Source organism: Saccoglossus kowalevskii, chromosome 20 (assembly GCF_978046115.1).
Source record: "Saccoglossus kowalevskii chromosome 20, keSacKowa6.1, whole genome shotgun sequence".
NCBI lineage: Eukaryota > Metazoa > Hemichordata > Enteropneusta > Harrimaniidae > Saccoglossus > Saccoglossus kowalevskii.
Window position 1 is genome coordinate 14,024,501 of NC_140660.1, and position 12,632 is coordinate 14,037,132.

The 12,632-nt window shown below is 38.1% G+C and overlaps 2 protein-coding genes across 2 annotated transcripts; both read left to right on the forward strand.

Annotated features, from left to right (window-relative positions):
- Window positions 1-293: 293 nt before the first annotated feature.
- Window positions 294-3,434, forward strand: LOC102805253 (uncharacterized). The gene is made up of 3 exons (XM_006813156.2): window positions 294-459; window positions 2,274-2,475; window positions 3,280-3,434. The coding sequence occupies exons 1-3, from the start codon at window positions 357-359 to the stop codon at window positions 3,305-3,307; spliced, it is 333 nt and encodes a 110-aa protein (XP_006813219.1). The 5' UTR covers window positions 294-356; the 3' UTR covers window positions 3,308-3,434.
- A 2,641-nt stretch (window positions 3,435-6,075) lies between these two features.
- Window positions 6,076-9,774, forward strand: LOC100367404 (uncharacterized). Its single transcript, XM_002732073.4, has 4 exons — window positions 6,076-6,247; window positions 7,737-7,938; window positions 8,969-9,128; window positions 9,620-9,774. The coding sequence occupies exons 1-4, from the start codon at window positions 6,145-6,147 to the stop codon at window positions 9,704-9,706; spliced, it is 552 nt and encodes a 183-aa protein (XP_002732119.2). The 5' UTR covers window positions 6,076-6,144; the 3' UTR covers window positions 9,707-9,774.
- Window positions 9,775-12,632: the final 2,858 nt, after the last annotated feature.

The following is a 12,632-nucleotide window of genomic DNA, read 5'->3' on the forward strand; positions in this document are numbered from 1 at the left end:
GCAACCACGCGGAAGGTTGTTTCATGGTGCCATGGAACAATAGATCTATGATTGTACATAATAAACAAAGAATTTTGACATGCGATTTATGACCAACTTTCTCAAGTTACTACTACTTCAGAAATTACATTCACAATCACACTTAACATCAAAATAAACATCCAATACTGTAATTTATACCATGCGGTAGGTCATGTTCGTAAATGATACAATTTGAAGCGGATATTACTCAGGCATGCTTCACAACTTGTAATTAATCACCCCTTTTAAAACAACTATATATTGGTAAACAATTTTGACAAGTCAGTTTACTTTGGTGCGTGGTTACGTTCACTTCGTTCGAATCGATTTTCAATATGGCTTCCTGCTTTGCTCTATTGTCGCTGTTTTTGGTCTGTGATGTTGTCAATGTCGTTGTCACGGCCGACGATTTTGATTTTCAATGGGAGCAGTGTGGAGGTAAGTGAAATATACCTAGAAGCCTACTCATAAATTGAAATACCCAGAATTTATTAATTTTGCAATAAATTGTACTCCAAGGCAATATAAGGATATTGACCTAAAAAAAGTTGGGTGTCATTAGCCTTTTTTCGAGAAGTTGATGGTTGTATTTTAGTGGAAAATCGCCATTTTGACACTATTATAACACTTTTACCACAGGTTTGTATGGCAGAGATATTATGCAATATCTCAAAATCTAGCCTGGTGACATAGGCTGAAAAAATCATATATTGTTAATAATGGAGTACTTTTTGTTGTTCTAAATTATTTAAAAAATGTGAGTTTTAAAAAGTGTCAAAAAATGCAATTTTTCTTTAACATTGTGTTCTATGGAATTGTTATTATATTATATTATAGCAATTTTCAAGAAATATTAGGACGCGTTTCTCAAAAAGCATAACTGCAACACACAAAATAATGCTATTTCATTGTACCATGAGACATTAGCTTCATGATTGTACATAATAAACTAATGAACATTGTCATGCGATTTATGAACAATTTTGTTAAAAATTATGACTAGTCTTCTACCTTAACGTGTATTATGTGTATTTTCTGTCTGCGCAGTTGTTCCGACAAAAATTGGCCGAAAATGGTAATATTACAGTTACATTACAAAACGTATGTATGAAAACCATACATGTTGCATACAGTCAGGACGCAACCCACTGTCATAGAGGGCGCTTATTAGACATAAGTCATGTGACAAATTTTAATACATTCCTTGATTTTTGATCGAAAACCTATAGAACAACGTTGCATTTGAGACCTGCACATTAGTTCATCATTTTAAATTATGATTTTTGCCAAAGATTCTAAAATAACACAAAAAGAAAATACCGCGGGAAATTACCACATCACTTCCGCATTTATATAAAAACAGGATTTCGTGCCGTTGGTGGCGCTACTCAAATCTAATAATCGCGCCCAATAACGGTCAAAACGCTTGGCTGCGTTCCGGCTGCATAGTGAAATTGGATACACATTTGAAACCGCAATATCCTGAAAAAAATTGCTGATTCATTCACTGTGACTGTTATTTTGTTTTTAAAAGAATCCGACAAAACGATGGGATATCCGAACTAGCTTTCGAACTAGCAACCTAAGTTGAATGCATATTGTCAGCCTGAGGTTTTTAATTCAGTATCGCCATAGGAATAGGGTTTAACGCTGCAGGGAGATCACAATGTCATTGTTTCTATAGAAACAAATTCCTCTAGTTATTTTCTCTATATCATTTCACACTGCAAAATGCAATTAATTTCCGTTCACTGCGAGATCCCGTGTTATACGTGGGAATTACTCGATTTTGCGACAGACTTTCGGCTCGCGCTTTTCACGCATTACGCGACACGTCGAATATTGAACATCCCTAACACCATGGAACTAGTTCCATGCTAACACCGTGCCAATTTTATTCACTTTTCTATTCCGTAATACGAGATATGCACCCTTTTGCGGCACCCTTGCAATAACCTTATTAATATACATCTTCCCGACGTTATACATCTTCCCGACACAATCGCTTGGTGTGTGAAGCAAACGTACCGTATTTGGAATGTGGGTTTCCTAAATGGCAGCGCGCAACTATCCCGTAAAATATCGTACAATGACGACACACAATGACTTATGGTAATAAGGTGACACATTTATAATAATATATCATTTAATTGAACCTTTTAATCATGTAAAATAACCGAACACGAAATTCCATTTAATCTGACTTCCGATATTTAATTTTTGGTAACTGTAGTTTTTTTAATAATTAACAGGGAATTCTATCGAATTTATAGAGCTGTCCATTACACCCATGCCAATCAGGTCAATTCAGGATATTAACATCGCATTTGATGTGGAAGTTGGCCAGTTAGGTCCTGATCTGGAACTGGATATCAGTATAAAAAAAGTGGTTGACCTCGGGTGGTTCGGAAATGCTCGGGTTTCCGTGCCGTGTGTGTTCGATGTCGGATCATGGTAAGTGTCTGTTTTGCTGCGTCATCCAGTGATAAATCGCTTCTATGTCACAAGTCATTGGTTCCCGGCGTCCTTTGCACAAGCCGCATGCGCAATGGCGTTCCTGACAATCTAAAAACAAGTCGTCTGCGCAATTATGTAAGCGAAACGCAGATTGGTGACAGAAGAAACCTTCACTGCGTCGTTGTTATTGTCCCTATCTCTCCACGTCATGCTGACTTCACAGAAGTGCTTCGTACGCCGTTCATTGTTTTAGTGATATATTTATAGGCGAATAAATAATAAACAAATAGTTACCAAGGTAGTAGAGGTCAATATTCAGTTTTAATGAACCAAAAAGGAAATAATTGTCCACCCAACTGACGCCTAGCTGCGACCTTAGTAATATCTCATCGCGATCAGTTATTGACCATAGATTTGATTGGTTGATTAAAAATGACGTCAACGAAAACACCGGAAGTTGCGTAATTATGGGTAATTCTTCGCGTTCTGCTCTCGGTTAACTAGGCAATGAAAATAGAATTTGAATAAATCTGAAAGGATAATAAAATATTACTTAGATTCCAGGTTGTGTACGTTAAAGCAGGGGAGTCGTCACCTGCGCATGCGCCACATGGCCATAGCGTGTCATTGTTTACAAACAAGCGTCTACCCATGAGCCTTTGCGTTTTTAGCGTGTGTTGTTATCGTCGCTTGGGACTCAATTCCCGCGCGTGCGCAGGTGCCCTCCCGCTTTAAACTCTCCCCTTTATGGTCAGTCACTCCTCATAAACAACGTGTGTAATGTAATTTCTTTGTTTTTAGGGCAACTACGAGGCCAAGTTCACGTTGACACAGGGAAACGGGGCTGTCGAAGCATGTGTGAAGACAAAGTTTAGCCTCGATTTATAGCTTACCTACTATATCTAATACAGTGTGTACTGCGTAACTACACCAAATAAAAGAGTTTAGAAAAACAAGTACCCGTCCGTGTATTGCCAAATCATAGTGAAATGAAAGGTTTACTGCCCTCAAGGTAACCTTCACGCCACGCATGCGCGAGAGTATGAACCAAGATGGCGACTGTGGGAGTTTCGCAAATGAACGAGCATAAAAAGAAGACGTTACAAATATTTAACAAAATAATGCCCTTTATGACTAGAACGCATAGCAGAATACACAAAAGTCGGTATTTAGTCCACATCGCACGCAGTTTAAAACTCGTATTCGTATTTACTATTAAAGGGCGGCAGTCGTCGTGCCGCGCCCTGTTCGATATGGGACTAATAGCGACGTATACAACGCGCGTTAAATACATAGTTTATTTACATGAAATTCGAACACGCGCTCCCCGGGCACCTTTTATCATAAAAGATAAAGCTAAAAATGTAAAATCTACTGATAATTATAGACCCGTTGCACTGATATCTGTGATTTCTAAAGTGTTTGAATTGTGTATTTTGACAAGATTAGAAATGTATATTGACATGTGCGTATTTATTCTCAAAGAAATTGTTGATTTTTATAGGAGTCACAACTCTCCTGTTTTTAACCTGTTTTATGGATGCCACGAAGGCATTTGACCGAGTCAATCATTGGTCTTTGTTTATAAAGAGTCGGGTGCCTTTGTTCATTGTGCGGTGTTTGACCAGGTGGTACCGTAACCAGTTAGTTAATACGTTCGTTGGGTGTCAGGTGTGTCCGAATCTTTCAAGGTCTCCAACGGCGTTCGCCAGGGAAGCATTCTTTCCCCAAACGTATTTGCGGTATATGTAAACGATTTAAGTGAAAAACCAAGGCTGGCGAGGGTCGGGTGTCACTTAGGAGCACGTATTCTGAACTATCTTTTATATGCAGACGACAGAGCCTTGATGTGTCCATCTGCTAAAGCTCTACAAATGCTTGTATCAATTTATGAGAAATATGGAGTAGAACATGATATTAAGTTTCACACTATAAAAACAAAATGTATGGTCTTCCTTCCCAGTGCATGGAAACCTAATAGTATCCCAACGTCTATTTGTATGGTAAATCTTCGGAATATGTTTAAAGGGGAACCGCTCAATCCCATGGATTGCACCAAAGAATCATGGGACACTATTGTTTATGTTGTTTACAATGTTAATCTATCTTTTGTTATCCATTGTTATTTTAATCCAGAAAGTAAATTTGTTGTGAGATTAGGCTTAACTGGAAGGTGCCCCTTTAAGTTCAGTTATCACATATCTTGGTTACGTTGTGTCATCGTCAGGCAGTGATTGTCAAGATATGCAAAGACAGCTAAGATCAATATATGCAAGGGCGAATATTATTTTGCGTAATTTTGGTCTCTGTTCAGAGAATGTGAAATGCACATTTTTTAGAGCGCTTTTAAACAGTATTTATTGTCTTAATATTTGGTGTAATTATAGTGTTCGGCAGCTAAACAAAATGAAAGTTGCTTATAATAATGCCATATGATTAGTTTTTAAACTAAGATGTGCCTGAAGTGCAAGTTCTAATTGTGTCAGTAGAAATATTTTAAATTGTTCATCTCTACAGAGAAAAGCATTGTACAATTTTAATATGCGGCTTTTTAAGAAAGAATAGTATAATTTACGATTGCATTGATTCTTTTTATTAATCAATATTTTGGCGCCATTACATACGCCTTTTGTATGATTAAATGTTTGTTTATTTTAGTATGTTTTCTTTTTTGTGTGTACTTTATCGGCTGTGTACCTGAAATAAATAAATAATAAATAAATAATAACCTTGTTTGATGTTCCATTACCAATGAGTGTTGAATTGCCTTACCATCGTTTACTGGGTGTATACACACGTTTCAGCGTTTGTTACTGTAAAATACTTTATTTTAGCTGGAATTATTTTTCACTGAAAAAACTTTTTGGGTGTTTTGTATGAAACTTATTTTCACTGATTTTTGTCAAGTTGAATGTAAAATATAGAAAAAAGGCATATTAGCTGAATTTTATTTTCACTGAATCATTCCTTCAGTGAAAATAGCGAAAATTAATTCTAAGCGAAAATAAAGTATTTTACAGTAATCGCGTGTTCTAATACATTATGGAAGTATTGTCACTAACAGTTTGGAATAAAACTTTGATTTGAATGAAGCATGTTATTAACTTTTTCGAAGACTCAAAAAGCTGTTCTTCAACTGTTTGACGGGAATTGTTCTGAAGGTTGAAACTAAGACTGGCCCAATCGTGAAAATTTGATTTTCCTTTAGAACGAGTTTGTAGAATCTTTCGCGTTGACCACGATTTAGGATTTTTTTTTTTTATATAAAATTGGCACCAGTCCAGGCAGAAGTCTACTCATAATTGCAACCACGCGGAAGGTTGTTTCATGGTGCCATGGAACAATAGCTCTATGATTGTACATAATATAAACCAAAGAATTTTGACATGCGATTTATGACCAACTTTCTCAAGTTACTAGTACTTCAGAAATTACATTTACAATCACACTTAACATCAAAATAAACATCCAATACTCTAATTGATACCATGCGGTAGGTCATTATATTTGTAAACGATACAAATTGAAGCGGATATTACTCAGGCATGTTTCACAACTTGTAATTAATCACCCCTTTTAAAACAACTATATATTTGTAAACAATTTTGACAAGTCAGTTTACTTTGGTGCGTGGTTACGTTCACTTCGTTCGAATCGATTTTCAATATGGCTTCCTGCTTTGCTCTATTGTCGCTGTTTTTGGTCTGTGATGTTGTCAATGTCGTTGTCACGGCCGACGATTTTGATTTTCAATGGGAGCAGTGTGGAGGTAAGTGAAATATATCGACAACAATTGACCGAAAATGTTAATATTACAGTTACATTACAAAACGTATGTATAGAAACCATACAGTGTTACATAGTGAAATTGGATACACATTTGAAACCGGAATATCCTGAAAAAATTGCTTATTCATTCATTGTGACTGTTATTGTTTTAAGAATCCGACGAAGCGATGGGGTATCCGAACGAGCAACCTAAGTTGAATGCATCATGTTGTCAGGTTTTCAATTCAGTGTAGCCATGGTAGTAGGGTTTAACGCTGCAGGGAGATAGCAATGTCATTGTTTCTATAGAAACAAATTCCTCTAGTTATTTTCTCTATATCATTTCACGCTGCAACCATTTTCCGTTCACTGCGAGATCCCGTGTTACATTGTATACGTGGAACCGAACGTACACACAAATAAACAAAGGTCAAAGGTCGTAGTGCCGTCAAAACATCGCGTGGGATTTGACAAACGAGAAAGTATTTCCAGGCTTTAATGTGCTGTACATTTTTGATAATGGTCAATTTTGATGAAATATCAGAATCTGAACGCCATATTTCATATGAAAAGGTGAAATTCAAGTTCAAAATTAAACGATTTTGCGACAGACGTTCGGTCCGCGCTTTTCACGCATTACGCGACTAGTCAAATATTGAACATCCCTAACACCATGGAACTAGTTCCATGCTAACACCGTGCCAATTTTATTCACTTTTCTATTCCGTAATACGAGATATGTACCCTTTTGCGGCACCCTTGCAATAACCTTATTAAGGGCTCATACCACTAATTGAATTTCCATACACGACGATGTTAACATATGACGAGATTGCTATATGAAAATGATGAAGAAAGTTGAAAACATGGCTCAAAAATGGGAAATCAACATGCTAGTAATCAACCATATGAAAAAAACTAACATGTTGGCCAGCTCAAACTCTTGCAAATCTCAGGTAAACAAGACACACCTACTGTATTTGTATTGCACCAAGAGAAATCACTGGAAAAACATCCAAATACACACAGAATAAACCCACAGGTACACAGCCGCTAAGTAGTAAACAAAAGACCACATGTTGGTCTCACCTTTGACCCAGGTGATTACGCCCTCAAACAGGGGGCACCTGAGAAAAAAAAATATATAAAAAATGTCATTGGTTCTTACAAGGCATTTAAATTGAGCAGCCATTGGTTGATTAGTGGCATGAGACCATTATTATACATCTTCCCGACACAATCGCTTGGTATGTGAAGCAACGTACCATATTTGGAATGTGGATTTCCTAAATGGCAGCGCGCAAATATCCCGAAAAATATCGTACAATTACAACACACAATGACTTATGGTAATAAGGTGACACATTTATAATAATATATCATTTAATTGAACCTTTTAATCATGTAAAATAACCGAATACGAAATTCCATTTAATCTGACTTCCGATATTTAATTTTTGGTAACTGTAGTTTTTTTTTATAATTAACAGGGAATTCTATCGAATTTATAGAGCTGTCCATTACACCCATGCCAATCAGGTCAATTCAGGATATTAACATCGCATTTAATGTGGAAGCTGACCAGTTAGGTTCTGATCTGAAACTGGATATCAGTATAAAAAGAGTGGTTGACCTCGGGTGGTTCGGAAATGTTCGGGTTCCCGTGCCGTGTGTGTTCGATGTCGGATCATGGTAAGTGTCTGTATTGCTGCGTCATCTAGTGATAAATCGCTTCTATGTCATAAGTCATTGTTTCCCGGCGTCCTTTGCACAAGCCGCATGCGCAATGACGTTCCTGACATTCTGAAAAGAGGTCGTCTGCGCAATTAGGCCAAAAAAATGTTTTGTTGCTCTTAGCGACCGACCGAAAAATATGAAATATCGGGTCTCGTTTTTTTTTTTTTTTTTTTTTTTTTTTTTTTTTAATAGGCCCAAATATTAACCACGTCTTTTGCATTTCGGGCCATTTTGCCATTTGCGATTCGACGGATAGTTGGTTCACAATATTGAAAATATTGCCGCACCAAGTATTGTCTCAATTAAATAAAAACATTATTTTGAATCAAAAACAATACGTTTGTTGTAGTAAATATATTTTTTAATTTATGAAATGCACAAAAATGTATTGAATTTACAAAACGTGACATTTTATATTAGAACTCTCGTGCGCTTACATCACAAACAAAACGACGGCTTTTGAACGTTGTTTTAGCACTGTCAGTATTCTCACTTCCGGGTTTGTCATCGTGTGTACGTACATGTGTACAGCAGTAGCGAACATGGCGAACACGTTTGCTGTGCGCATGCCAGCAAAAGCTGGATCAACTATTGAATTTTAAATTAAGTTTTAAAAAAAAAAAACGACCGACCGACCCATTTTTTTCAATTTTCCGACTTGAGGGCAACATAAGTTTTTTTTTTGCCGTATGAAAGCGAAACGCAGATTTGTGACAGAAGAAACCTTCACTGCGTCGTCATTAAAATAGAATTTGAATAAATCTGAAAGGATAATAAAATATTACTTAGATTCCAGGTTGTGTACGTTAAAGCGGGGGGAGTCGTCACCTGCGCATGCGTCAGATGCCATAGCGTGTCATTGTTTACAAACAAGCGTCTACCCATAAGCATTTGCGTTTTTAGCGTGTGTTGTTATCGTCGCTTGGGCGTGCGCAGGTGACGACCCTTTTCGCTTTACCTTTTCGATTTACTGTTTGTTTTCCAGTGAATACAATATGTGTGATTTGATCGAGACACGAATCGGTCATGTATGCCCGGCAGGAGATAATGGGGTATGTTCCTGCATCGACAAAATTGGTCATTTTACTGACGAGATAAAGATCAGCCTGGGTGATCCTTCTATCGTAGTCTCCGTACTCGGATCTGTAAGTAGAATGCTTAGTTGTTACTAAAACTATAACACTCCTGCCAGTCGCGCCCTCTAGCGACAGACACATCTGTAACGTCAGTTTGACATTGCAGACGGACAATTCTATTTGGATGTTATGTCATTGCTCATTTAGAATATATATCACGTTTCTCATTTTTGTTTCAGTTCCGAGATGTATTTGAGTGATATTTCCATACGGATCATTGTTCGCATCATAAATCTGAATTAAGAGAGACATTTGTTTTTGCCAATTGTATATTTAAAGCGGGGTAGTCGTCACCTGTCAGATTGCCATAGCGTGTCATTGTTAACAAACAAGCGTCTATCCATGAGCCTTTGCGTTTTTAGCGTGTGTTGTTATTGTCGCTTGTGACTCAATTACCGCGCGTGCGCAGGTGACAACTCTCCCGCTTTAACCTCTTCCCTTTATGGTCAGTCACTCCTCATAAGCAACGTGTGTAATGACGTAGATTTCTTTGTTTTCAGGGCAACTACGAGGCCAAGTTCACGTTGACACAGGGAAACGGGGCTGTCGAAGCATGTGTGAAGACAAAGTTTAGCCTCGATTTATAGCTTACCTACTATATCTAATACAGTGTGTACTGCGTAACTACACTAAATAAAAGAGTTTGGAAAAACAAGTACCCGTCCGTGTATTGCCAAATCATAGTGAAATGAAAGGTGTACTGCCCGCAAGGTAACCTTCACGCCACGCATGCGCGAGATCCCATCTGAACCAAGATGGCGACTGTGGGAGTTTCGCAAATCAACAAGCATAAAAAGAAGACGTTACAAATGTTTAACAAATGCCCTTGGTGACTCGAACGCATAGCAGAATACACAAAAGTCGGTATTTAGTCCACATCGCACGCAGTTCAAAACTCGTATTCGTATTTACCATTAAAGGGCGGCAGTCGTCGTGCAGCGTCCTGTTCGATTTGGGACTCACAGCGACGGATACAACGCGTGTAAAATACATTGTGTATTTACATGAAATTCGACCACGCCCTGCGTGACGGCCACCGCGCTTTAAGATCGCGCTGATGCCTGTTATGAGACTCATAGCAGCGTACACGATGCGTGTAAAATACATTGTTTATTTACATGAAATTCGACCACGCCCTGCGTGACGGCCACCGCGCTTTAAGATCGCGCTGATGCCTGTTATGAGACTCATAGCAGCGTACACGATGCGTGTAAAATACATTGTTTATTTACATGAAATTCGACCACGCCCTGCGTGACGGCCACCGCGCTTTAAGATCGCGCTGATGCCTGTTATGAGACTCATAGCAGCGTACACGATGCGTGTAAAATACATTGTTTATTTACATGAAATTCGAACACGCTCTGCGTGACGGCCACCGCGCTTTAAGATCGCGCTGTTGCCTGTTATGAGACTCATAGCAGCGTACACGATGCGTGTAAAATACATTGTTTATTTACATGAAATTCGAACACGCTCTGCGTGACGGCCACCGCGCTTTAAGATCGCGCTGTTGCCTGTAATGAGACTCATAGCAGCGTACACGATGCGTGTAAAATACTACCATCCTTTAACCAATGAGCATGATCACCATACTAAGTTTGAAGAAAATTTCCTCTCGGGAACTGCTTCAATTTAATGCTTAAAATCTAATTGAATTGAATCACAAAATAAAATATGTTTTAGTTTATACTACATATTTTTATTCATATTTTGTATTTTTATCATGCAATACTGGTTTACAGGTTGACATCATATTTCTTCTTTAATAATTCAAACAAGTATGGCCAATTTGTTTTTCTATGATGTCAATGTAGATTCTTGAAAGTGCCCTCTAGTGACAAGAAAAGAAAATTCTTCACAGTGCCCTCTACGGTCAACACATGTAAACAATAATCTGTTCGGAACAAAGAAATAGTATGTGCACAGTAGTCGGGCATTGCGCATAGATAAACTGATGTGTTTCACTAACTTAAAGGGCGGCGGTCGTTGCTCTGCACATGTGCATTGCGCATAGATGGACAAATGAACAGAACACAAATCAACAGTCATCAATATCATCTGAAAGTTTGACTAGCAAACTGATGTGTTTCAGTAACTTACATAACAGCGACATTTGATTTTCCCCACAATCCAATGCGCTCTTCAAATGGAAATCACAAGTATGAGGTTTGACCTAGGCGCGACTTGCACTAATTACCGCCAGTGATTCATTTGATACCTTCCAATCACCTAAAAACGTGGGTGTCCGTTTATTGCGCGTCATATGATGATTGGCTGCGGAGATCCGCCAATGGCGTTATTATCATCCACGACAGCCTCCCGCCCTGTAACATATGTGATGTTCATGCCAAGCTAGAAAAAAAAACAGGCATGACTGCAAAAAGTTGTGATTAACTATACACTAGTAATTAACAAGTGCTGGTACCTGTAGCGCTTACATACCCACCACGACCACGAACACCACTTACCCCAGTATATATTCAACTGGGAAAAAAAAAAATACATTTGAAAGAAACTCAGTGTGTGTTAATCTAGATGACAGTTGTATTGAAATATGCAAGTTTATTTTTTGCATTTGCCACCCACTTCAGACCCCCTGGCAATGTTATGAATATTACCTGAGAATTGTGTCAACACTATACACCCAACTGTTTTTAATAAGCACTCAGTTAAAGCGCGGTAGTCGTCGCACCATGCATGTGGAGACATATGGGTCTCGTATAAACAAAGATGGCGATTGTGACTGTTGCCCAGATCATCGAGTACAAACTGAGACGTTACGAAGCTTTAATTAGGTATTTTTAGGTGATTGGAAGGTATCGAAAGAGTCGCCGGCGGTAATTAGTACAAGTCGCGCCCAGGTAAAATCTCATACTTGTGTACCATTAGAAGAGCGCATTGGATTGTGGGAAAAATCAATGTTTATCAACACAAATTTCACACATGTGCAGCGCGACGACTGCCACCCTTCAAGTGTTGATTTCAGTTGGAAAAAATTAATTAATTTTAATTATTTTTAATTTTAATTAAATTTAGCCAGAAATGGGTCTTCCATATAACATAACATAACCTCCTACAAGTTGACATACATTGGAACAGAGAACATTCAGAATTCACGACTGACAATGCATAATATTTAGCTCTTAATTCCAAAAGACTGTGCATAGGCTTATATTTCCAAAGTGATTAGGAAAAAACAAGTCATTGTCAATGACACGTCCCCGTTCCGTTCATATTTGAGTGACATATACATTCAAAGCAGATCATGACCGAAATGCACCTGCATATGTACAACACATTGTGCTAAATCTGAACAAAATCCATCCATGCATGCCTGAGATCCGGTTCTGGAATTGTGAAAATACGTGATTTTGATGCATTTTTGGCCTTAAAATGGCCATCATTCCGCTATTGTTAAGCAGATCATGAAACAAATGCACATATCTATTTGTGACATGATGTACCATGTGTGTTTGAAGTTTGAACTTGATCAATCCAGACATGTCTCGG